Source organism: Condylura cristata, unplaced genomic scaffold, assembly GCF_000260355.1.
Source record: "Condylura cristata isolate star-nosed mole 26May11 unplaced genomic scaffold, ConCri1.0 scaffold00023, whole genome shotgun sequence".
In the NCBI taxonomy this organism is placed as follows: domain Eukaryota; kingdom Metazoa; phylum Chordata; class Mammalia; order Eulipotyphla; family Talpidae; genus Condylura; species Condylura cristata.
This window is the reverse complement of record NW_004567124.1, coordinates 23,364,872-23,388,643: the sequence shown is the minus strand read 5'-3', so window position 1 is coordinate 23,388,643 and position 23,772 is coordinate 23,364,872. Positions and strand designations below refer to the sequence as shown.

Genomic DNA, 23,772 nt, shown 5'->3' with positions numbered 1-23,772 from the left:
AATAACAAAAATAATGAACAACCATATACCAGAGACATTTTGTGGGGGTGGAGTGGGGAATGGGATCAAAAACGGGGGGGAGGGGGGAATGCAGGGATTGTGGTGATGGCAAACCCATGGGGATTACAATCAAGATGGAAAAAAATGTACAAAATGATGTAAAAATAAACTTTTGTAATAAAAAAAGATTGTTGCCTTAATTAATGAATTAATTAATTCATTAATTAATGTCACTCAAATTTGAATAGCAAAAAAAAAAAAATCTGGGCCCTCCCTGGTGGCACAGTGGGTAAATGCAGCACTAACAAGCTAAAGCCACTTCAGCATGAGTTTGATCCCTGGCCCCACAGGTGACCCACAAGGCACAGCAGACCTCTCCTGACCTCAGCAATGCACTTCGTCAGTCTGCCTGTTTTGCTCCCTACTCTGTCTCTCACTGCCCCTGCACTTCTGGTCTGTATCCCAGTTCTGTATGCATGAATAAATCTTTTTTTAAAAATCCAATGAGTTCAATAGCTTTCAAACATTTTCTTAGCAGAGGTTATCATTCTAATATGTCATATATAAATTCAATATTTAAAAAACTGGTTAAAAAAATAGTTCTCTGGGCAGGGAACTCAGATTCCTGTACAATAAGATGCACCTCATTCCCCAAATACCCCAATCTCATAGAAAAACAACAAATCAGGAATAAATTCCTATCTCTTATAACACCAAAAGTCTAGGATTCCATGAATTATATAGTCCACATGAACTATATGTATCTTCTAGTCTAAGATGCAGCTTTAAAAAAAAAAAAGAAAAACTTTAATTGTATTATTAACAAATGTACATAATGCTGGTGGGAATGCAAACTAGTACAACCACTATGGAAAACTGTTTGGAGGTTCCTCAAACTGCTAAACAATTGTACATAATGCATCAAGTGGGAGAAGGGCTTCTTTAATATAAGACTTGATCAGGATTTGTAAGTAGTATGTAAGTGAGGGAAACTGAAACTGATTCTGGTAGATACAAAAGTACTAGAACTCTACTATAGATAGTTTATAGGACTTTTATACATCATAAAAGATGTACCCCTCAAAACCATCTGATTCTCTTTGCCTTTCAAAACAACTTTTCTAAGGTTTTCCAAAGTCTGATCCTAAAGAAGTACCTACAATGGCAGAAACAAGTATTCATTAACCCACTGAGATTTTAGATTTTAGAAAACTCTCAATATTAGGGTTAGCATATGAGTCAATCCCCCCATCATCTGATCTGTTTGAACAAGTAGATAAAGCTTATTTTGTGGCTTCAAAACTAAGAGCCAGATCTCAGACTAACACAGTTACAAAGTTCTCCCTTTGACATCTTTCTTTTAAAGAGAATATTTACATTTATAAAGATTATTCCTCACAGAGGAAGCACAAAGAAAAACACTATGAGACACAGACAAATTTCTTGTGAACTACAGAATGTGCTAAAATAGAATAGAAAGATGTTCTTTTTCAGTCTTTTCATTTTGCAGGAGAGGCAAGAAATTGTATCTTACAGATTGTTACCTGTTCAGTGCCTCAAAATTGGTCAGTCAGGCATTTAACACAGCCCTTCTGATTATCCAAATTCAGTGTTTTTCCCATCTGACTCCACGGCATATTTTATCACAGAAAAGAAAGAATTCTGAGGTCATACAGACCTGAATTCAAATTCAAGCTGGCCCACTCACTAGTTATGTGACAGTAGGAAAGTTATTTAACTTAACTCTAAAGTTTATTGTTTGCCTCTTTTTAACTAGGGGCGGTAATATTTTCTAAGTAAACAGAATTGAGGAAAAGAATACACATAAAGAGGTTATAACAGAGCCCAGATCATAGTACTTAATCAATAAAGTCTTAAATGGAATAATTAAACACATACTACAATTAAATATGTAATATCAAATAACTCTTCAAAACATAATAATGGCACCATGATATGGCATGTATAATTTGCAAATATTCATTTTAATTGCAATTATGTCAGAGAAAAATAAAAAACCAAAACAAGAATAAAAAAATACTAAGCTAAACCTTTGTCTTTTTATTACCACATAATTGACTATTTTTAGGTGTCATGTCAAAATTTATCTACTTATAAATAATTCTTTATAATTTTGAAAGATCCTAATCCAATGAGAAAACTTTCTATAGTCACTCCTAACTAATAAACATATTTACTCAGAAAACTAACTTAATTACCCTTTCAAAACTTTTAACTATGCAATATTTATAGACTTAGGAATTGTAAAAACAGTATAAAGCTCTGATGTAAACTACAACCAAGGTAGCTCCAGTGGTAATATCATACATAACTATCATATCTTATGAAAATCAGGAAATTGACATATGAATTGATATGTAATTAACATTACAAGATTACCATTTTAAAACACAATCCAATGGTTTATAGTATATTCCAGAATTGTGCATCACCCCACTAACTCACAACCTTAGGTTAAGTTACCCTAACCTAACTCTAATGACCAATGTTTTCATTTTTTAATCTACTGAATTCAAGTCAGAGGTAACATTATATTTGTATTATTAATAGTTCTCCTTATCAGAGCTAGCATTTTCATTCATGTGCATCTACAATCAACATTTACTGAGCTCTAGATGAGACCTTAGATACTAAGTGCACAGAGATACAATCTCTATTCTTCAAACAACTCAGTCTAGTAAGAGGTTGAGTAATGTAAGTTTAATAAGGTCCCCCAGCACGGCCCAGCAACACTAAGGCGGGAGTCCACACTGGCATAAAGAGGTGATGAAAAGTTGATGTCATGAAGTGAAAATGCATATGGAGGATGATAGGAAACAAGACTGGAAAGGGAAGAACCAAAGAGATCATGGAAGTTTGTGCTAAAAGGCTTTTGTCCAGCAGGCCATGAGAAAACCTCCTAGGATATTAAAAAAAAGATCAGTGTTGCATTTTGGAAGAATGTGGAAGGTATAAATGGGTTGGTAAAACCTATGGGATGGTAAAACCTAGCCCATTTGGGTCCCACAGCTGGCAAGCACAAATGGAGAGCCAGAGAAGGCAATGGAGAAGGTTCTGATTCCCACAATTGCTGAGGTTGCAGTCAGAATGCACCAAGTTCCCTACCTTACCTCAAACACCTGAGCTCTTGTGGCTACTTAGAAGGTTCCATCTCATTGAAGCTGACAGAGTAAGGAGTAGATTTATCTTGGCATGCTTAAATAAGTCCTTAGACATTAAAATTCTGAAACACTGCTGCATATCAGTCAGCAAATACCCACTGGGCCTACCTCAGTCCCACCTGCCATGATTCACCACTAATGTCTGGCCCAGAAGGTTAGACCAAGCTCCAGTGCACTCTGGAAATCTTGGTCAGTGAAGTTTCCATCCCCAAACCTCTAGCCTAATGAAGTGCTCATAATCATTACTAATAGTTATATACTTTAAATATCATCCCCAAAACCACTGAGCACCTTTTTAAAAATTTTTTTAAATTTATCTGTGCATACAAGAGCTGGGGTACAGGCCAGAGGTATGGGGTATGGCAGTGAAAGGGTTTACCAGAGACAGAGTGAGGGGCAGAATAGGCAGATATACTGAAATACACTACTGAGGGGAGCAGTGGGTGGGCCAGGAGTGGTCTGCAACGCCATATGGGTAACCTCCCTCGCCAGGGATGGAATTCATGCTGCAGTGGCTATGGATAGGTTCATAGTACTATGCTTTAACCCACTACATTACCAGGGAGGGCCCCCACTGAGCACCTTTAAACCACTAAATCTCTATTATTAACTACAGATGAAACAAAAAAATAAATCTCCAATATTCTCTCATTACCCCAAACTGCTGCTTCAGATTTTTCCCTCAGATGATCATCAGGTATTTGTGTTTAAGGCTCATTTTGCTCCACCCCAACTGTTTCTCATTTTCATCTTTTATCCCTCTCCTTAGTCACTTATTTTAACTTTCCCTGAAGTTTCACTACTTCAGCTGTACAAAATAAAGACTTTCCTGGACACAGGCAGTATATCCACTATGACCACGCAGTTCCTAAATTCCAGATCCAACATCACAATAAACAGTCTCATGGGGTCTATTAATTCATTTAGAAATAACTTCAGGGCCTTCCTAGTGCTGCAAAGGGTTATCTCAGTATAATAAAGCTAGAATTCAATCCTGGAGCAGGGAGCTAATCCACATGGCTTAGTAGACCTCTGCTGGGGGCCACTGTTCCCCTCAACAATGCATTTCACTAGATCTACCTGTTCTGCTCCCCACTCTATCTCTGGTGAATCCTCTCACTCCCGGAACTCTGGCCTGTACACCAGTTCTTGTATGCACAAATAAATCTTAAAAAAAAAAATCAGACTGTTTAATGTACCCAATATTAAAACTAGAATACAGATCACATGTGTTCTCCTCTACCACAGAAATTATTACAAATCTTAGATGTGGGCCCTCAATGATGGTGCAAGAATTTAAGTTAAAGCAGAGCACTGTGAAATTATCCACAGCCACTACAGTGCAGAGTTTGGTCCCATGCCAGGGAGGTGACCCACATGGCACAGCAGACCTCTTCTGACCTGCCCACAGCTCCCTTCAGCAGTGGATTTCAGTACATCTATCTGTTCTGTTCTTCACTGTCTTTGGTGAAGCCTCTCGCCCCCCCCAACACCCTCCTCCCTTGTACCTCTGGCCTACATCCGAGTTTGTGTATGCATAAATAAATAAATCTTTAAAAAAAAATCTTAGATGTGTTATTGTACTGTGGCTACTCATATAAATAAATTTATCTAGATCATTCAAATTGTATTTTCAAATAAGCAAAAAAGGGTTGATTTTTTTTCAAATGAATTATGTTGCTTATAAAATCTGAGATTGCAATAGATGGTTCAGTATGTACTATAGCAACACCAAGCAAACCTCACTTTTTAATATTTTTATAATTTATTTTTGCACAGAATAAGTGGGGTATAGGCAAGAGTTTTAGTAGGTGAGAGGACTCACCAGAGACAGAGTGGGGAGCAGAACAGGTGGATCTACTGAAATGCACTGCTGAGGGGAGCAGCAGGCAAGACAAGAGAAGCTTGGGGCACCTTACATGGGTTAGCTCCCTGGCTGAGATCAAACTCAGGCTTAAGCCCTATGCCACAAATAATAATCTCCACACTTTACCCTGGTGCCAACAGGGAGGCTCCAAACTTCACTTTTTAAAAAGCCTATTTCAATTTGCTAGACTCTGAAGCTGGGCATAGATCGAAGAAACACCTTGTGATATTGGGACTACCTTATGTTTTCATCTAAGTTTATTTTCTCTCTCAATTCTTTCTAAATGGGCTTCCAAAGAGTTGATGGGATATTCTGCTGTACTGATGAGTGAATACTCTGAAACTGCAGATTCACTATGCCTTGTAGTCCATGGAGTTTGGATTTTTCTAAAGGTAGGAATCTGAAAGCAGGCAGGTGGGTATCTTCTCTAGTCTAAGTCATCTCTAGAAGTCCTTGAGGCAAATTGATTAATTCTGTTTCCTTGTTGTGATCAATGTTCACATATGTTTGGCTTATGTCCGACAACACAGGAAGCATAATGCCACCTCCTGTTGAGAGTACTCAGAATCTGTTGGGATTCTGAAAGCCTATGCTTTCACAAGGTGTCCTCAGTATTAGTCTGGGGCTCAGACTAGAAGCCCTTCAGTTAAATAGGGTGCAGGGAAAGAAGGCTCTCCACCTGCTTGGAAGCTGAGAATAATTTACTTGACTATGGAATGCGTGGGTGGAGTGCCAGACTAAAAGGGTGCCTAATGGTTTGGCTTTTTCCAACTACAAGTTCAATGAAAGTGGCCAGACACTTGAGTGTGCCCTGGGGCATGCTGTTTTGCTGTACCACTTTTTGTTTTAAGTCTTGGGGCTGTGGGCCTTTGCAAATTTATCTGCCTCCCATAATACCACTTCACAGCAAGCCTCCTTAATCTCTCCCACAAAGTGGAGAGTGCCTGTATTGTCAGTCATTCCCCTATTCAGTCTTTAGACTATTCCTTCTTTTTCTCCTTTTCCAGAGCAAAATACCCTATTAGCATTGGCATTCTGCCGAACACTGATTGCCCAAATGCCAAACAGTGCTTTCTTGAAGGTTCCCATCCCCAAAGATCCAGCCGGGCATTGTGTTGAGTGCTAAATGTGCACCCTGTGTACAGCTGGGAAATTTTGGAGCTGGCAGGCTAAGGTTCACCGGGGAATCCAGCAAGCACTCCTCCAATCTCTAGAAAAGCTATTTTTGTGGCCACTCAGTTTGGGAATGGAGATGCTGAAATGTGCCTTTTAAGTCTTCATGGGTCACATTTCTTAACTATTAACATGCACAATTTAGGCTACACAGGATCAGTCCAAGGATCTTAAAGCATCAGTTCAATATTGCAACTTGAAACCCTTTTTTTTTCTGTCACTTAACTAAGGCCAGAGATAAGGTCTCTTGGAAATAAAATTCTTATGGAGTTGCTGCAGTCACAGAATTAAGACTGATATATGATAAGCCAGAAAGAGAAAGAAAAGTACCGATGGTTTCACTCATAGCAGGAGTATAATGGACCAGGTGAGAAAATAACAAAAATAATGAACAACCATACACCAGAGACATTTTGCGGGGGTGGAGTGGGGAGTGGGATCAAAAACGGGGGGGTTGGGGAGGGAAATGCATGGGATTATGGTGATGGCACACGGGTGACTTGGTGATGGGAAACCCGTGAGGATTACAATTGAGATGGAAAAAAAAAATGTACAGAATGATGTAAAAATAAACTTTTGTAAAAAAAAAAAAGACTGATATCTGAATCTACCGTTTCTTTATATGGTGCCATTGCTTTGTGAAGAAACAACTTGCATTGTACACTTTGGGAATTAAGTTTAATTCAACGCCAGCTTTCTACATTTATTTTTAGTTTAGACTGACTCCTGTGAGCATGTCAAAATGATTGAAATTTACTGACAGTAATTTTTCTCAGGCAAGTAGATTTTTTGTTTGACTCAATAGTACCAGAGTAAGCAGAATAAACATTAAGAAAGAAAAGACTAAGTATGTTTGGTTTTACATTTTTAGTTCTTCTACCTAGAAGTGGCCTGGAATGCCCTTTACCTATACCCACAGCCCATTTTCTGCTTTTGACAATTCATGACCTAATTCAAATCTCATCTCCTTAGAGAAATATTTATTAATTTCAAATCCTAACATTTGCTGTGTCACAGAATATCACCTTGTGTTAGCCCTGATTCTATGATGTTTTATAGTTTTTCGTTTAGATGTTTTCAATCCTTCTGTAGGTTGTAAACTCTTGGAAAACAGGGGATTTTAGTCTTCTTTTTCCCCCAGAGTTTTAAATTGCTGAGATGACGTCTTTGAAAAACAGTACACAGATATCAAATTAAACACATTGTTTTCAGGCCAAAGTTAAATTAACCAGGATGTCAGGGCTTCAAACTAGAATATGAGCCACTGTAGTTAAAATCTTTGGATTCCTGTTGTAGGGTAAGTGAAATTAGTCACTTTCATACCACTGGCCTCTGTGGCTATCACCTGTGGCTTTGAATGCAGGAGGTGCTTGGGAATGTGGGTGTGGTCAGGCAGGCCTGATGGTGGACACCTGCAGTATGGTGTGGTTATGCACAAGTGGACACACCTGAGTCTGGAGGCGGAGGTTCCTCGGGGTGGGGGGGCGGCAGGCTGGCAGGATGGCAGGCCTCCACTGTTTTGCTAGCCTGTGGGTTTGCCCTATAACAACTGGGGTAGAAAGAGCATTAAAGCCTGTAAAAGTCAGAGGGCTCCAGGACTCCCCTTTAATCCATCTGCCTGAATCAACAGAAACCTTCCTGCGCCAGTGTTGCTTACACAACACTGTCCACTAGAAGACAGGTCATTTGCAGATGTGTATATCTAACTTTACCTTAAGGAGAGCGCCCCACTACGCCCCGCCCTGCCCTCCCCCCCAATAGATTAAGGCCAATTACAATTAATTAGAAAGAAAGTTAAAAATGTGGTCCTCCCTGGTGGCACAGCAGGTTAAAGCACAGCACTAAGAAGCTAAAGCCACTTCCACATGAGTTTGATTCCCGCCTGCCCGGGAGGTGACCACATGGCGCCAGACTTCTCCTGACCCGCCCGCTGCTCCCCTCAGCAGTGTACTTCATCTTCCTGTTCTGCTCCCCACTCTGTCTCTGGTGAAGCCTCCCGCCTCCCCTGAGCCTCTGGCCTGTACCCCAGTTCCGTATGCACAAATAAAGCTTTTTTTTTTTTTAAGAAAGTTAAAAATGTGAAATTCACTCTCAGGTTCTCTTTCTCCCCCACCTTTTACAACAATTTCACCTGTAAGTCTTATCCATTTCACCTACTAATATCTTTGTAAACCAGTAGCAGTGATTCTCAAACCTCAGCAAGCGTTTAGACTCACGGAAAAACTTAACAGGGCGTTAAGCTCTACCCCCTGGGTTTCTGATTCACCAGTTCTACAAAGGAGCCAAGAATTTGTATTTCTAACAAGCACCCAGGTGAAAATGATGGTGCTCATCCAGAATCACTTGAGAGCCTCTGTTTTAACCCATTTTCCCCTTGCCCCATTCTATGCTCCTTGCTTTAATAAGGTTCACGATTTATAAGGAAAAAAGTCCCTGAATTTTAACACTGTAAGATGACTAAAATAAAGCATAAGAAAAGCGAGGTTAGGTCCTGATTTTAAATAGTTTCCTTCGGTAGTCAATGGATGTCTTAGGCTGTGAAATGATCCTTAACATTCAGGAACGCATCTAAAAGCATGTCTGGAGTGGTCCAGACCTCCTCCAAATAAAGGCCAACAGATGAGGTCATGGTAATACAAGGAGTTAGAAGTAGAGGAGGGGGAATGCAAGCTATAATCACTGTCAGAGGGGTGTTTTCTGAGGACAAATGAATGGAGCTATTGTATACAAACTCAGTAGTTGCCAAGCATGTGGCCCAATTATTTTGCTGTATGAGCATGGCACGAAGGCTCTCCTTAGAGGACCTGATTCACACAAGTTAGTGTTTAGTTTGACAATAGCAAGCAAAAGTCTAGAGATTTTGAACATAAAAATCATCTACAAGTTCATGCCTTCCAAGTCCTGGATATGTTAAGTTGGAAAGACTACAAAAGTAAAAACAACAGTACAATTATAACACTAGTAGTACAACAATTATAATTGGTGAAGGATCAGTATAAGAGATTGATGTTCAAAATACTGACAATAATAAGGATCATACAGTCACTTTGGGAGGCAAGAGCTGCACAATTTAACTTTGCAGAGAAAATGAAGGTGTATGTACATTCACACCCACTATTCTCGCTAGTCTAGCCTTTGAAGTGTTTGAAAAGTTCAGAAAGTTTTATTGACCACCAAAGTCTACGGTCTTAAAGGAATGTAAGATGTGCTTCAACAGCAGACTGACAAGGCATTTTGCTCTCTTAGGGAAAATACCATTCACTCAGCGGCATAAAAATGGAGATGCTTTAGTACTCCACAAATTTCTCTGCTGTGGGAGAAAACTATTCAGGTGACTGGACTAAGATCCTCAAGAGTCAAGGCCAGAAAACAAAGGGGAAAACGACTCCCATCTAGCCTCCAGACAGCAGTGCCCTCTTCTCTGAGCACTATGGGTGAAATACACAAGCTGTGAGGTTATTGCCAATTCTCCATGGTACTCACATCTGTTGTACCTAGCTTGATTAAGAACAGTAGAGGGAAGAGAGGCCCAAAGGGGCCAAAGGAGGCTGCTACATGAGACAGGTTCTGCAGAGTCAGAATGCTACAGATGAGGCTATCGGAGAGAAAATGAATTCATCTTAAAATAGACATAATTAGAAAAAGGTTGGGAGCATGGTTCACTTCCAAGAGGTTAAAAAATGAGGCTGTGAGGAGGTCGCTTTATGTAATACTGACTTACGGGAAAGAATGGAGGACGTGTGGCTGGGGCGATCCCTGTGCTTACTATCCTAATTCTGCCAGATATCTTACACTCCATGAAATGCTGCCCTACACAGTATTCATTTGATCCAAGTCTTCTAAACCTGCAGAGATGGGGAAGAGGGAGGACCTCAAAGGTTTGAAATCCTAAGAGACAAACCAAAAATCATAGGAACTACAGACTGGAGCGCCACTAATTCAACAAAGGATAATTACAAAAAGTTATCAGAACCTCAAAGGCTCTATAAAATACCACATTTACATACTGTACTTCCCACCAGGGAGAAGGGTTGCAGAGCAAAATGGTTTGGAAAGGAACAGGTTGAAACTATAAAAAAGGATATATAGTTGTTAGGAAATGTTTATTGCTTTCAGTCGTAAGAAATTTTAAATTGTTGGTATTAACACAGCAATCATATAGCACAAATAAATCAGAACAAATACTTAATGAATTATAACTATGTGAAGCTCTGGGCTAAGTGCTTTAATTCTTAGAGTTTAAGATCTATCGCTTTCTATTTTCTTCATAACTCTTTCATAAATTCTAAAGTATAATCCACTGAAAAATAAAGATCCAAAAATAATCCAAAATAGTGTTAACACAGTAATTATTATATTGCTGGAAAAATCTCAACTAAAACTTATTGCCTTATTTTAACACCTATACATAAGCTACTACAAAAGAATAACAGAAATAACTTTCCTGCCATCATGTCTTATTTGGCAAGTGTCTTTTTTTTTTTTTACATTTGATGTTAATAACACAGACATGATAAATGAATCTCTGGGCAAGATAACAGGGGACTCAAAAACACATGCTCTTTTATTATGTACTATTTTAAGTTGCCTCCTATAGCATATTTATTCCAAGCACTTGATGAATGCAAATTCATACAAACACCCAGGAGTAAAATTTGCTGTGGGGAATGCTTCTAGGTTTCTTTTGGATGCACTGGGACTTTCTTAAACAGGACTTTTTCAAGAAAGAAAGAATGAGAGCATAAATAATCATCTTGACCTTAATTCCCATACAAATAGGGTTGATACATAGTAGTTTCATACAAGAAAAGTTTTAATATATAGATTAAAAAACACTACAAATATTTTTCGAATTCCAGACTGTTGCTTTTGTAACTATCTTAGTTTTAAGAGTTATGAGGTTAACTGACTTGCTTATTGCAAAAAATCCTGAGACAGCATAATTACTTTTTAAAAGTTTTTTTTTCTTTCAAAGATTTATTTATTTATTGTGAACTGGGGTACAGGCCAGAAGTGCAGGGGTGGTGAGAGGATTCACCAGAGACAGTGTGGGGAGCAGAGCAGGCAGATAAACTAAGTACACTGCTGAGGGGAGCAGCCCGTGGGTCAGGAGAGGTTTGCTGCGCCATGTGGATCACCTCCTGGGCGGTGAACTCATGCTGAAGTGGCTTTAGCTTCTTAGTGCTGTGCTTTAACCCACTGCTCCCCCAGGAAGCGCCCACTTTTTTTTTTAAGGTTTTTAAAAAAATACTCATGAAAAAACAATGGTTCTGTGTTTTTCTCTGTGAATAAAATTATCCTAATTCTCCAACAACATCCTCTTTGCATTAATGAACCATGGATTCTGCTTACCAAACATGAAAGTTTTTTTAAAAAGGGAAATATGAGCTAGTCTATAGACCTCTCCTAAAGTCAAAACTAGTAAGGAAGAAGCAAACCTGAACTCTTAAATTTTAAAGAAGAGTCCTAATGATGAATCCAGTTATCAGCTTGGATTTTGTAATTTCATAAAGAACTATCAGAAATTTCAAGACTGAAAACAAATTGATTTATTTTCCTAGAAAACATAAAACATAAATTTTATTTTTGCTGTTGTTGAACAAAATAAGGGACAATGTAATCATAGTATAATAGGCTATTTAAATTGTTCTTAGTATGGTTAATGATAGTTATATAGCATTTTCTCCAAGGCCCTTCCTGGAAGTTAAAGGGGTTTCACAGCACTATGAAGCTATCCACAGATCCACAGCCACCCACATGGTGCAGCAGACCTCTCCTGTCTCACCCACTGCTCCCCTCAGCAGTGTTTTCAATAGGTCTGCTCTCTGCTCTGTCTCTGGTGAATCCTTTAACCACCCTCTCCAGCAAACCCTGCACCTCTGGCCTGTACCCTAGTTCTTGTATGCATAAATAATAAATCTTTAAAAAAAAAAAAGAATTTTCTCCAAACAAAGTACTAATTTTTCCATATTACAGATGAGAAAATTAAAGAACAAAAAGGTTTCTGTTGGAGAGTCAGAATGGATAGGATCATTTAGAGATCTCAGAAGATAGAATTTATATATAAAAACACCAGTATTTGGGCAAGTTCCTTCATTTGGGAGGAATGAGTTGTTATATTAGTATGATCCAATAAAATCAAATTCATTTCTAAGGTATTTCAACTTTTCGGTAACCGCCAAAGAAAATAAATTAGTATTTCTGACTTTAAATCATGTAATTTTCAACATGTAATTTGCTGGTAATTCTGCATAAATTATTTATTTCACAAACTATTATAACCTGAATGATAGTTAAAAATCTATTCCTTAGGTTCTAGGCATTTAAAAGATTCCATTTGTTGAGTTCAAAGAAACTAGGTAGCCTTTTTTTTTGTTATTTTTTCCCAAATAAAATAACAAAATAAGGTAGCAAATGTGGTAAATGCAAATGTTTGCATAAATGAAACAGATATGTAAAAATATGGACCAGATCATCATTTATAAGGCAATGACCTTCACAACTGGCAGGAAGCTGTTCTTCACATGGGAACAATTATATTACAACCCTCCTATGTACATTTTTATTTTCCATGGCTTACAAAACAACTACATATCAGGAAGAATGAAAAGAATAGTCTAGTAACTGTGTGATCTTCATTGAGAAGATTTAAAACATTTTTGCTATCTAAATACCAAAACAGTATACCAGCTGCAATATAAATGGTTAATCAGTATTTTGCAGAATTTCCTACAATGAAAATTTATCAAATGTGGCTGTTAGTGTCTAACTTAGCAATACATCACTGATTCTATAATACCTTAATTGGCCTCTGAGAATCTCAAGCACTGAAATCTTTCTAAGATAGACAGATTTAAACAAAAACATGACATACCGTACTTTAGGGGAAAAGAGTTGAAATGATCACCAAAAAACTTATATGGTATGACAATTATCAAAATGTTGGAAACATTACATTAGCCAAATAAGTAGCTCACAGTGGTTTTTCATACTATTTTAAGACCCTGTGCACAGGGTTTTATCAAATAAGCAAAAACATGCTTGGGTATGCACACACGATGGAACTGTACAGTGGAGGAAAGTTGGACTTAAAGGCCAAAAACAGCTATGTACACAAAATACTAATTTCACAGAACATACTGTCTTTTCTAACATTTCCTCACATGGGTAAAAACAAGCAATTCACAATAGTGGTATGAAAGAATTACACACACTTATTATTACATACACTTTACAATTCCTATGTTTTTTTCATTGCACACAAGAATCACACTACATAATCATCAATGTGTCTAGGCAAAGGATACTTAATGTGGCCATAATACACAGGGCTTAATTTTTTAAGTGGTCTAATGTTTATATTATTAGTTGTAATAATTGAAAATAAGTCCAGCAGGAAAATAGACACAACCATAGTAGACCACTGCAAGTATAGACCCAGTAAGTTTTTCTTTGAATGTTAAAAAAAACCCACAACTAGAATACCAGTTAACTACCCTTAAAGGTTCCACTAACTGGAATAACTAGTTGCCCTAGTATTATACCTTAAAACCATTAGATTATTATCAGTGGAGTGACTGAATTGTTTCATTTGTAGTCTGTTCCTTAGCAAAAGTTAAGAATTGCCTCAAAAATTTTATTTCACTACATACCCCAGGAGTATTTTCATGATTCTTGAAGTCTAAAACTCATTCTGTCCTTGATATGCTATTGGACGAATACTTTAAAATTTAAAACAAAAAGATAGACTTCAAAATCTCTAGTAAATGTATTCAAATGGTGATGTCAACTCAATCAAGGTCCTTCCTCCCTCACCAAAAAAAACTGTACAAGACACATAAAAGAGACAATAGAACAAAATGTAGTATACCATTCATACAATAAATAAAAACACCGAACATCTCAAGCATACTCAACTACAAAAGTCCTTCCACTTACTGGCTAGCATCCTGACTGCTTAATATGTATTTAAGTTGCTTTAAGAAGAGATTGCGATCTCTTTCTCTATGCTCAAGGATCTTTGACAGCAGTCAGCACTTATGCCTAGAGCTAGTTTTAAGGGCTGGGGGGAAAGGGAAAGTAGAGTGAAAACCGAACAGAGCAGAGAGTCAGCAGAGAGCAGCTGCTCTCATCCACTACCCAGAGTCTTTCTCACACACACCGCTATTTTCCGCTATTGAGCATTGTCAGCAAAAAAAAAAAAAATTAGAAGGGGTGGGTGAGGGGGGTGGGGGTGGGCAGGGTAGCCGGTAGACAAAGAGAGTACGGCCCGGCCAAGAGTTTTTGTTTGCCACTTCTGAGGCAAGAAGCCCCCACTGCTCTCTCGTTCCAAAGACAAGATCAGGTGAGACCACTCCCGCTCCAACTCAATTTGCTTCTCCAGAAAGAGCAGTTTCCGGCAGGGAGCGCAGGATGCTCCCGGCTGCTGAACTAAACACCAGAGCATTGTCAATGTTTTCTATCTGACTTTATAAAGGAGGAGATCGGGCTGTGACTGCATTCCTGGGAAAGACTACTACTCCTGACGTGCCACACAGCAGCAACGAAGAAACATAAGATGTAGTAAAAACCTGTTCAAAATACCAGGTCCTCAAAAAATGCTATGCAGCATTACCGTATCGCTGGCGTTTTCTCTAAGTCACCAATTCTCTCTAGCTTAGCTACCACCAACCTCATATCGCTGGAACTTGTTGCTAAAATTTTTCCTAAAGCCCCTCCAACACAATAAGATTTGAAGGAGTGAAAGGCGGGGTGGGGGGGGGTGTGCTAAATCTTTGAAGCTCAGAGGGCTGGGCTCCCTTCAATAGGCCACTCTGCATGGGCTGCGCGTTCAGTTCTACCTTCAGAGAGCTCTGACTCACAAATGCTGGTGGGGGGGGGGGGGAGATTATGACATACACCATTATCCTTCTAACCAAAGAAAGACAAGAGAATCCAGCCAGTCGTCCTCGCCCGGCCTGGGAATCAATGCTCGTGCCCACCCCACCCCCCACCCCCCGACGGCGCGGCCAGGTTAGGAGCCTCCTGTCCTGCTTGACTGACACCCCCCCACCCCCGCCCCTAGCCTAACGCCAGCCTAACACGTTCCCCACCCGAACAGGCTTGAGAAGCTAGGATGGAGCGCCCTCACTCCGGGATCAGGCAAGAGAAGAGTTGGGGGTCCGGGACGCTAGGACTCGCCCGGCAGAGGCGCCAGTACCAGGAGCTCGACCTCGGTCAGGGACTCGGGTGGAGGCGCCCTATACCCGGCCGTCGACCGCAGCTAGGGGCGGACAAAGCACTGGGATCTGAGGGCAGCCAGGCGGCCGCTGAGGGCCACACCGGCCCGACTTGGGGGACAACGGTCTCGCGCGCAGGCGGCACAGCGCGAGGCGGCACTGACCTGGATGGTGCAGGTGTACTCGCTGTCGTCCAGCAGCCGCACGGTGCAGCTGTACTCGCGCTCCAGGCTCCTGCTACTGCCGCTCATCAACCTGCTCAGCATCTTCCCGCCCGCTGGCCCGCCCCAGGGAGACGCGGCGTCGCTGCGGACCCCGGACCAGGCGCCCCTTAGCCGGGCAGCTCAGTGCCGGCCCCGGGCACCTGCACCATCACCCCAGCCTGGTCGCCGCCGCTGCCTCCCGCTGACCCTGCTCCTCCTCCCGCTCCTCCTTCTCAGCCGCCACCGCCTCCCCCAGCCCAGAACAAGCGCTGGGCTCTCCGCGCCCCACTGCCCGAGCCCAGCTCGTGGGGCGGGGCTTCAGCTAGAGGGGGGCCAATGGGGGTTAGCGCGGCGGAACCGAGTGGCATATTCTAGAGCCAATAAAAATAGTTCTCTGGAATGATGGACAGGTGGGAGAAGCAATCAAGGAAAAGCAATTGGATTCAGTCTAGCGGGACCAGCCCTCTCGCGTCCCAAACCAGGGGCTCCTCTTGCGGTTCTTGTGGATGCTGTATCCCCTCCCCTGAGTCAGGTGTGGGCACCCGGCTGAAGGGTGCCTGCTGCCTGGAATGCATTGGGCTTTTTTCTTCAGGAGCCAAGTCCCACACCTGCAACGCCTTAGTTCCCTCCCTCTCGGGAGCCCGGGTGGTCCGAGATTACAATCCTTGCACCTGCAGAATGGAAGCACCTTCCGCTCGGACCAGGCGGCTGCCCCCCACCTGCACTATGCCTATATATGCCCTACGGACATCTCGGCTCCAGTCCTCTTATTTTGGAGAGCATCTGCCTTACAGAAGCTACTTTAGTAAAAGCTTCAGGGCTCCCAGAGGTTCTTAAGCGCCCAGGTTTAACCCCTAGCAAACCCTTCACTCTTAACACCCTTTACTTCCCTTTATCTTCAGAAGACAAAAGGAAGAGACTCAAGCGTGATCCTTCAGTGCGTGTGGAGCAGAGAAGCAATGGATTCTTGCCTTCAACCTTTAGAACTAGAATTATCACGTCTTTAGACTTCCTACACAAACCACCTGAGTATTTCACAAGGTATGCAAAACAAAAGAAAAAAAATTATCTTCTTTGTGACCCCACATGTAACCACCTCACATTCTTTACAAAAAACTTCACTTAGACCTAATAGTTTCCCTCCAGATTTTTTGATGGAGGAAACTATAAAAGAACCATGTAAAAGAACAAAGAATACTAATACTGTAAGAAATATATTATTGCAAAAATGAGATATGCAGAATCTCCTATCATTTACACTATTCTTGTTTGTAGGTTGTAGAACACATTCCAAAACTAAAATCTTGCATTAACCTAGGAAAACACCCTCCTTGAAAGCTTACTTCTTTCCTAGTGTCTTTGGATTTCCATATTTCACCCATTCTTTTTTTCTGCATGGGACCCTGACACCCACCCCCCTTCAGTTATTTGCTCCACAGCCTGAATTGCTCTCCTGATTAATTGCATTCTCCCTTGTGGCATTCAGTAGCCACTAGAGGAGATTTGTGAGTCAAATATTCTACCATAAAACTAGACTTAAATCCCTCTACTTTGTAACCCAAGCAGGTAGCCTAGTGCAGGAAAAATGTAGGTATTTACTAAATGTTGAATTAAATGGAATTGATAGATATTTTATACTATCTAAATTCCAGGGAAAGATTTGTACAAAAACTAAGAATTTCAGGAATGTCTTGGAAACAGTAAAATTATTAATATGCTAAGATGATATTCTACAAATCTCAGCTTTTTGTGTGTGGATGGGAGAAAAATAATGAAAGTTTCAGGCAGGCAAAACTTTTGTTGAAGGCTAATTGCTGTTTGTTAATGGAATCTACAAAAGAGAGAGAGAAAATGTCCAAGAACCTAGAGAAAATCCAATAGCACAATGGTAGGATACTGTCTTTAACAGATTATGTAAATAAGCAGCTGTTAGCATAAAAAAAAATCTAAGCACTGTGAATCCAGAACAGCTCTAAGGAACTGAATGCAGTCTTTCTACAAAATATGACCATAGATGTAATCAACAATGAGATTATAGCTATTATTCCAATGTGTGTGTAACATTCTTGCTCAGCCTAAGAAAATCATATTAGCTTATGTGCTCACCTCATTGAAAGACCAGTTATAACATGCTTATATATTTTATCTCAAAAGAGCTTCAAACTCTCCCTAATACAGAACACTTTGTGAAACAAAAATTTACCAGTTTCTGATTATATATGCTTCCACAAGCATAAGCCTAAGAAGAACAAAAAAGAAAGAGCTCATACAAAATCCAACTTTGTTTACCTTTTGTTTTTCTCAAGTTTACTAGTGAGGATCAGTGACATTACTAACTCACTGTTTCTTTTCTTCCCTTGCAGGTATGCAACTCTGTGACAAGGACATAAGCTGAACTCAAATGTACAGGAATTAAAGCAGTTCTCACAGATAATTATCAGTGAGGCTTTTACTTCTGTCAACACTATAATACAATACATTGGGCATGAGAAAAGTGCTTCATGAGAACAACAAATGGTATAATTATTTAAACATGGAAGATGGTGAAGGCCTAAGAAGAAAACTTTGATGTTGGAATAGTATCGTGATGAGTGCAAATGACAAAAGAACATGTGGGCTGAGGAGTAACACTTTAGAAAAGCAAAGACAAAGAAGCCAAATGAGTATCAAATGAGTATAATATGCTCCACAAAAGATACATACTCCTGCATAGATAGTATATGGGATGAACTGACTGGAAAGTGCTGGACTGAGACCAGCTCACACAGGACCTTCTGTGCAATGCGTAGGAATTTGGATTCTGTTGTAAGCCAGTAAGGGGTCACTGGAGGTTTTTAAGCAAAGAAGTGACAGGATTTGGAAATGATCGTTTTGATACAGTGTGAATGATTAAATTAGAGCAAGAGGAGATTATTTACCCTGGGAAAATGTATTCTGAAAGTAATAGAATGCTGTTAATGAGGCATCAGAAGCATTTATAATAGATTTCTCAGATGTAGGTGACAGGCTTTATTATATTCTCCAATTACAGTTCATTTTCCTTATATTTCCAGCTTGTCTTCAGACATTGTTCTAGCAACAAAATGTATATGAAACAAAGCAAGTTAATTCATTTATTCAAAAATATTTATTGACAGTCTACTATGTGCAAGTCCCCGTGCCAGGTGCTGAGAGAATTCAAAGATGAATAAAACATATTCTCAATGCTCATAGAATTTACAGTACCATGCAATCTGTAAAATTACTTCAAAAACATTTATTAAGTATTCAGTTTATGTAGATTAATGTTCAATGCACATTGGTTAAAATATATAAAGGGAAGTCAGCAAAGATATGAGGAATAACCCAAAAACATGGGCAAAGAAAATGCATAAACAAGAGTAAATCAAAACATCCCATATTTCTTGTTTAATAGAGCAACTGACTACTTACTCAGCAAAATGAGATAATTAACATTATTATACTTCCTCTCAACCTCTATATACCAACTCCCAATTTGGGTAGCTCATAGTATCTCTATTTTGTCAGGGTTTATAGGATTTACCGCTTTTGGAAGCCATATTTCCTCTAGATGTTTAGTCTTCTGTACTAAAATTATTCAGTACTTACCACAATCCTTTTATCCTAGCGTTATTGCTCCTGGATTTAAAAAAAATGTTTTAGAAAATTCATTTATTTATGCCTACAAGAACTGGAGTGTAGGCCAGAGGTGTGGAGGGTGAGAGGATTCACCAGAGACAGAGTGGGGAGCAAAATAGTTGGATCTACTGAAATACACTGCTGAGGGGAGCAGCGGGCTAGACAAGAGAGGTTTGCTGCACTATGTGAGTCAGCCCCCTAAGAATCTTAACTTTTACTCAAGCTGCAGTGGCTGGCAATAGCTTGATTAAGCTGAATCTTTAACCCCTGGGCCACCAGGAAGGCCCCTGGGTTTTAATTTTTTTTCACATCTTGGCAGGTGGGATTTTTTTTTTTTTTTTGCTAAGTAGTATGCTAAAGAATGGCTAGTGGCCACATTCTCTGAGTTCTTATCTCCCCACTGTTTTAATACTTTAACAAATACTTGTTTGCAAATAATATTTGTGACTCTCACATTTTCCCTTAGAAAACTGTAGCCATGGCTCCTTTGTCTTTTTTCCTAATATTTGCTATTGAGATGAGTCAAACTTTTTCCATTGTAGGTGATTTTCTTTTCCTTCAAGATGCCCAAAGGAACTATTTATCTAATGTGAAGTTCAACAATACATCAGAATATATCTCTATGATTATTGTTCTAAATCAGTTTTCCTGGTGCAAGATGAGTGGTTTTCTATACAAAGCTTTTATTATTATTATTTTTTAATCTTGGTGCTTTTCTTCCAGGACATCAATTAACCCAATATTAGCTTATTTTTATTTTAAATTCTTTTTTTTTTTAAGATTTATTTGTGCACACAGAACTGGGGTACAGGCCAGAGGCTCAGGGGTGGTGAGAGGCCTCACCAGAGACAGATTGGGGAACAGAACAGGCAGATCGACTAAGTACACTGCTGAGGGGAGCAGTGGGCGGGCCAGGAGAGGTCTGCCACACCATGTGGTCACCTCCTGGGCAGGCGGGAATCGAACTCATGCGGAAGCGGCTTTAGATTCTCAGTGCTGTGCTTTAACCCGCTGCACCACCAGGGAGGACCTATTTTAAATTCTTAAATAGCTATGCCTTTTTTCTCCGAATTCATTGTGATTATCCCATGTCTTTCCTTCCATGCCATTAATCTGATTTTCAGTCATCTGTTTTGTTTCCTGCGGATGAAATTTATTTATATGATTATTAATGATATTATTTTAGTTTCCATTCTGTAGTTTTAATGCCTGACCTTGAATCTTTTTTAAAAAGATTTATTTATTTATGCATCAAGAACTGGGGTACATGCCAGAGGTGCAGGGTTGGGGGGGATGAGAGGATTCACTAGAGACAGAGTGGGGAGAACAGGCAGACTAACTGAAATACACTGCTGAGGGGAGCAGTGGGTGGGACATGCCATGTGGGTCACCTCCCTGGCTAGGGATCAAGCTTATGCTGCAATGGCTACTGATAACTTTATAGTACTCCTACCAGGGAGGAGCCCTCATCTTGAATCTTTTATTCAGTATTATTTCTTACTGACTTTATAGCACAAAACACAAGGAATATGCATTTCAACTCAAGAGTTGTTACAAAAAGCCTCTCCTTGACCAAATCAGTCAAGGAGTCAGACTTCTGAATTCCCTACCAACCAGGCCTTGACTTTTGGACATTTTACCACCTTTTGGACTTTTGTCCTTCTTTGCATCACCTAATTTTAGTAAAAATCCTGTTAAGTCAGTTTAGTCAGAATGCTCCAAAATCACCTATCTTACCAAATTCTTTATCCCATACCATCCTTGAGGTGACATCTGATAATCTTGGCTTGTCTACAGCAAAAATCTAACTTAGGTTTGTTTAGCCAGAAACATATTCACCCATACCAGCTCTTATCCTTGATAATTCCTCTACACAGAAGAACAGTAAGGAACAAACTCCAAGTCAGTAAACACTACCCTGAACAAGATCTATTAACATCTCTGACCAAATCCCAGGTACCAAGAGCTATAACTGCCAGAATGCCATGAGCCTGACTTCCTAATGAAGGCCCTGGGAACTATGGGCAGAGCTAAGCAGCCATGTTAGGCTTTAAAGACAACATGCGTGTATTCTCCCTGTCTTGCTTTTCCAACTTTGGCTTACACCTTCACCTTCAGATGGAGCTGCTGTAGGACATATTAGCTAATCTCTCTCCTCTCTCCTTTTCTCTCTCTTTCTCCTCCCACCCCCCATTACCCTCCTTCATCTCAACCCCTCCTATAAATAAAACTTTTTAAAATTTTCTCTCAGGGTATTTGCTTTTAGGTCTTACCCAGAGTTCTTAAGTATATAGATGAAGACTCACAACTCGGGTCAATGCCACTTCCCACAGGGTTACCCTGTAATTCTCTTGGTAATATTTCACCCACTGATCCCAACTTCCACTTCATCCCTACTCCTTGACTATAAATTCCTCCTTTCCCTTTTTGTATTCAGAATTGACCCCAGTTTTATTCTGAAGTCTCCTTCCCCATTATTGCATTAGTCTCTCTGAGTAAAATCTGTTTTAGCCACTATATTATCCTGATTTATAAGAAAATTATAAATTATGACCAAACTATATTTCTTACACTTACTTAGTCTTTATTCACTGTTCCTGACTCACAATTTCCAAACCTTGGAATTTTCTAAATGTTGAGTATATTAAAGGTGTCCCTTGTTATGTTAATGAAAGTAGCTTTCAGAAAACAGCTGAAGTTGGGGACTGGTTGCCAGGGAAAAGCAGGGAATCAACTGGAATAACACACTCCTGACCCCCAGGGAGGAAAGAGAGGTAGACAATTGAGTTCAATTGCCAACGCCAACGATTTAATCAATCATGCTTATGTAAGAAAGTCTCCAAAGAAAAACCAAAAAGGAAGCACTTTGAAAAACATCCAGGTTAATAAGCATGTGGCCACTTGGATAGAATGGTGCCCCTAGAGAAGGCATGGACTTAGTGCCCTTTATTCAATTTTTAGCCCTTAATATCTACTAATTTGGTTGTTTGTGAATTAGATCCTTTGTAATAAACCTAGTGAGTAAAAAGGTTTCCTGATTTCTGTGAACCATTCAAGCAAATTAATTGAAACTGAGGAGGGGGTCCTGGGAATTAATGATTTATAATCAGTCAATCAAAAACACAGGTAACAGTCTAGGCTCAGGATTGGCACAAGCAGTGACTTAGGTGACAGTCTGATGCTATCTTTCTGTAGATAGTGTCAGAATTGAGTTAATTGAGTTGAATTCTTGGGTACCTTGCTGGTAACTGAGAATACCAGCTTGGCATCCCACACTCAGAAGGTTCACAATCAATTCTAGTGATTTGAAAGAGAATTTTGAAGCGTTTGGCATCATTTTCACAGATTTTTTTTTTTAAAGATTTAGTTATGCAGACAGAACTGGGGTACAGGATAGAGGTGCAGGGACAGTGAGAGGATTCCCTAGAAACAGAGTGGGGAGCAGAACAGGCAGATCAACGAAGTACACTGCTGAGGGGAGCAGTGGGCGGGTCAGGAGAGGTCTGATGCGCCATGTGGTCACCTTCCCAGGGCAGCGATGGAACTCGTACTGAAGTGGCTTTAACTTCCTAGTGCTGTGTTTTAACCCGCTGTGCCTCCACGGAGGGCCCCATTTTCACAGATTTTAATGGTAAGCAGGGGAACAAGCCAGCAGGGAGACAGTAAGTTGAACTCTGTTCCCCAGGGTGATGCCACCCCTTTTAGCCCCCCTCCTAGGTACAGGTGTGCACACTTGCATATGTGCACGCACCCATGCTCAGGTGTCCATAATCAGGCACACATGCCCCACACCCACATACCTTCTACATTAACAAGATAAGGCCACAGGTGAGAGCCACAGATATACCACAATGACATAAAAAGTATGATCAACTTTATTTACCCTACATTGTAGAGTGAATTATGCCTTTGATGATTTCCTGCTCTGCACTTATTCTTAGATAACATTGTATCCAGCAGAATATCTAGCATATAGTTTATTCCCTAATTCCATTCAGTTTTGTTTTGTTTTTTCTTAGGACAGGCTTTTTTTTTTAATGCATATTAGAATTAGGGTGTAGGCCAGAAATGTATGTTGGGGGAGGGAGGTGAGAGTATTCACCAGAGACAGAGTGGAGAACATAACAGGCTGATCTACTGAAATACACTGCTGAGGGGAGCAGCGGGTGAGACAAGAGAGATCTGCTGTGCCATGTGGGTCAGCTCCTTTGCCAGGGATCAAACTTATGCCACAGGGGTTGGTGATAGCTTGCCAGCACTTTAACTCCTGCATCACCATAGAATCCCCTCAGTTTTCTATTTTAATTCTTTTATTTTACATTTACAAGGTTTTTTTTAATTCTCTGAATTTTTAATTTTTAAATAGTATCTTAAACTTACATAATAGATGCCATATCTTCTAACTCTTTTAGAATACTTACTAATAATTTGCTTTTTGGAATTTTTCTTTTTCCTGCTTGGACTTTTCATCTTCAAAATTGTCTGCTCCC

The 23,772-nt window shown here is 40.0% G+C and overlaps 1 protein-coding gene across 2 annotated transcripts in view; it reads right to left on the bottom strand.

Moving 5' to 3' along the window:
* FRMD5 (FERM domain containing 5) overlaps positions 1-15,918 on the bottom strand; it is a 273,565-nt gene extending 257,647 nt beyond the window's left edge. For both annotated transcript variants that reach the window (XM_004687853.2, XM_012728768.1), the window contains exon 1: positions 15,605-15,918. In XM_004687853.2, coding sequence (XP_004687910.1) covers positions 15,605-15,706 — 102 coding nt within the window. In that variant the 5' untranslated portion in view covers positions 15,707-15,918. The remainder of the gene's footprint in view (positions 1-15,604) is intronic.
* Positions 15,919-23,772: the final 7,854 nt, after the last annotated feature.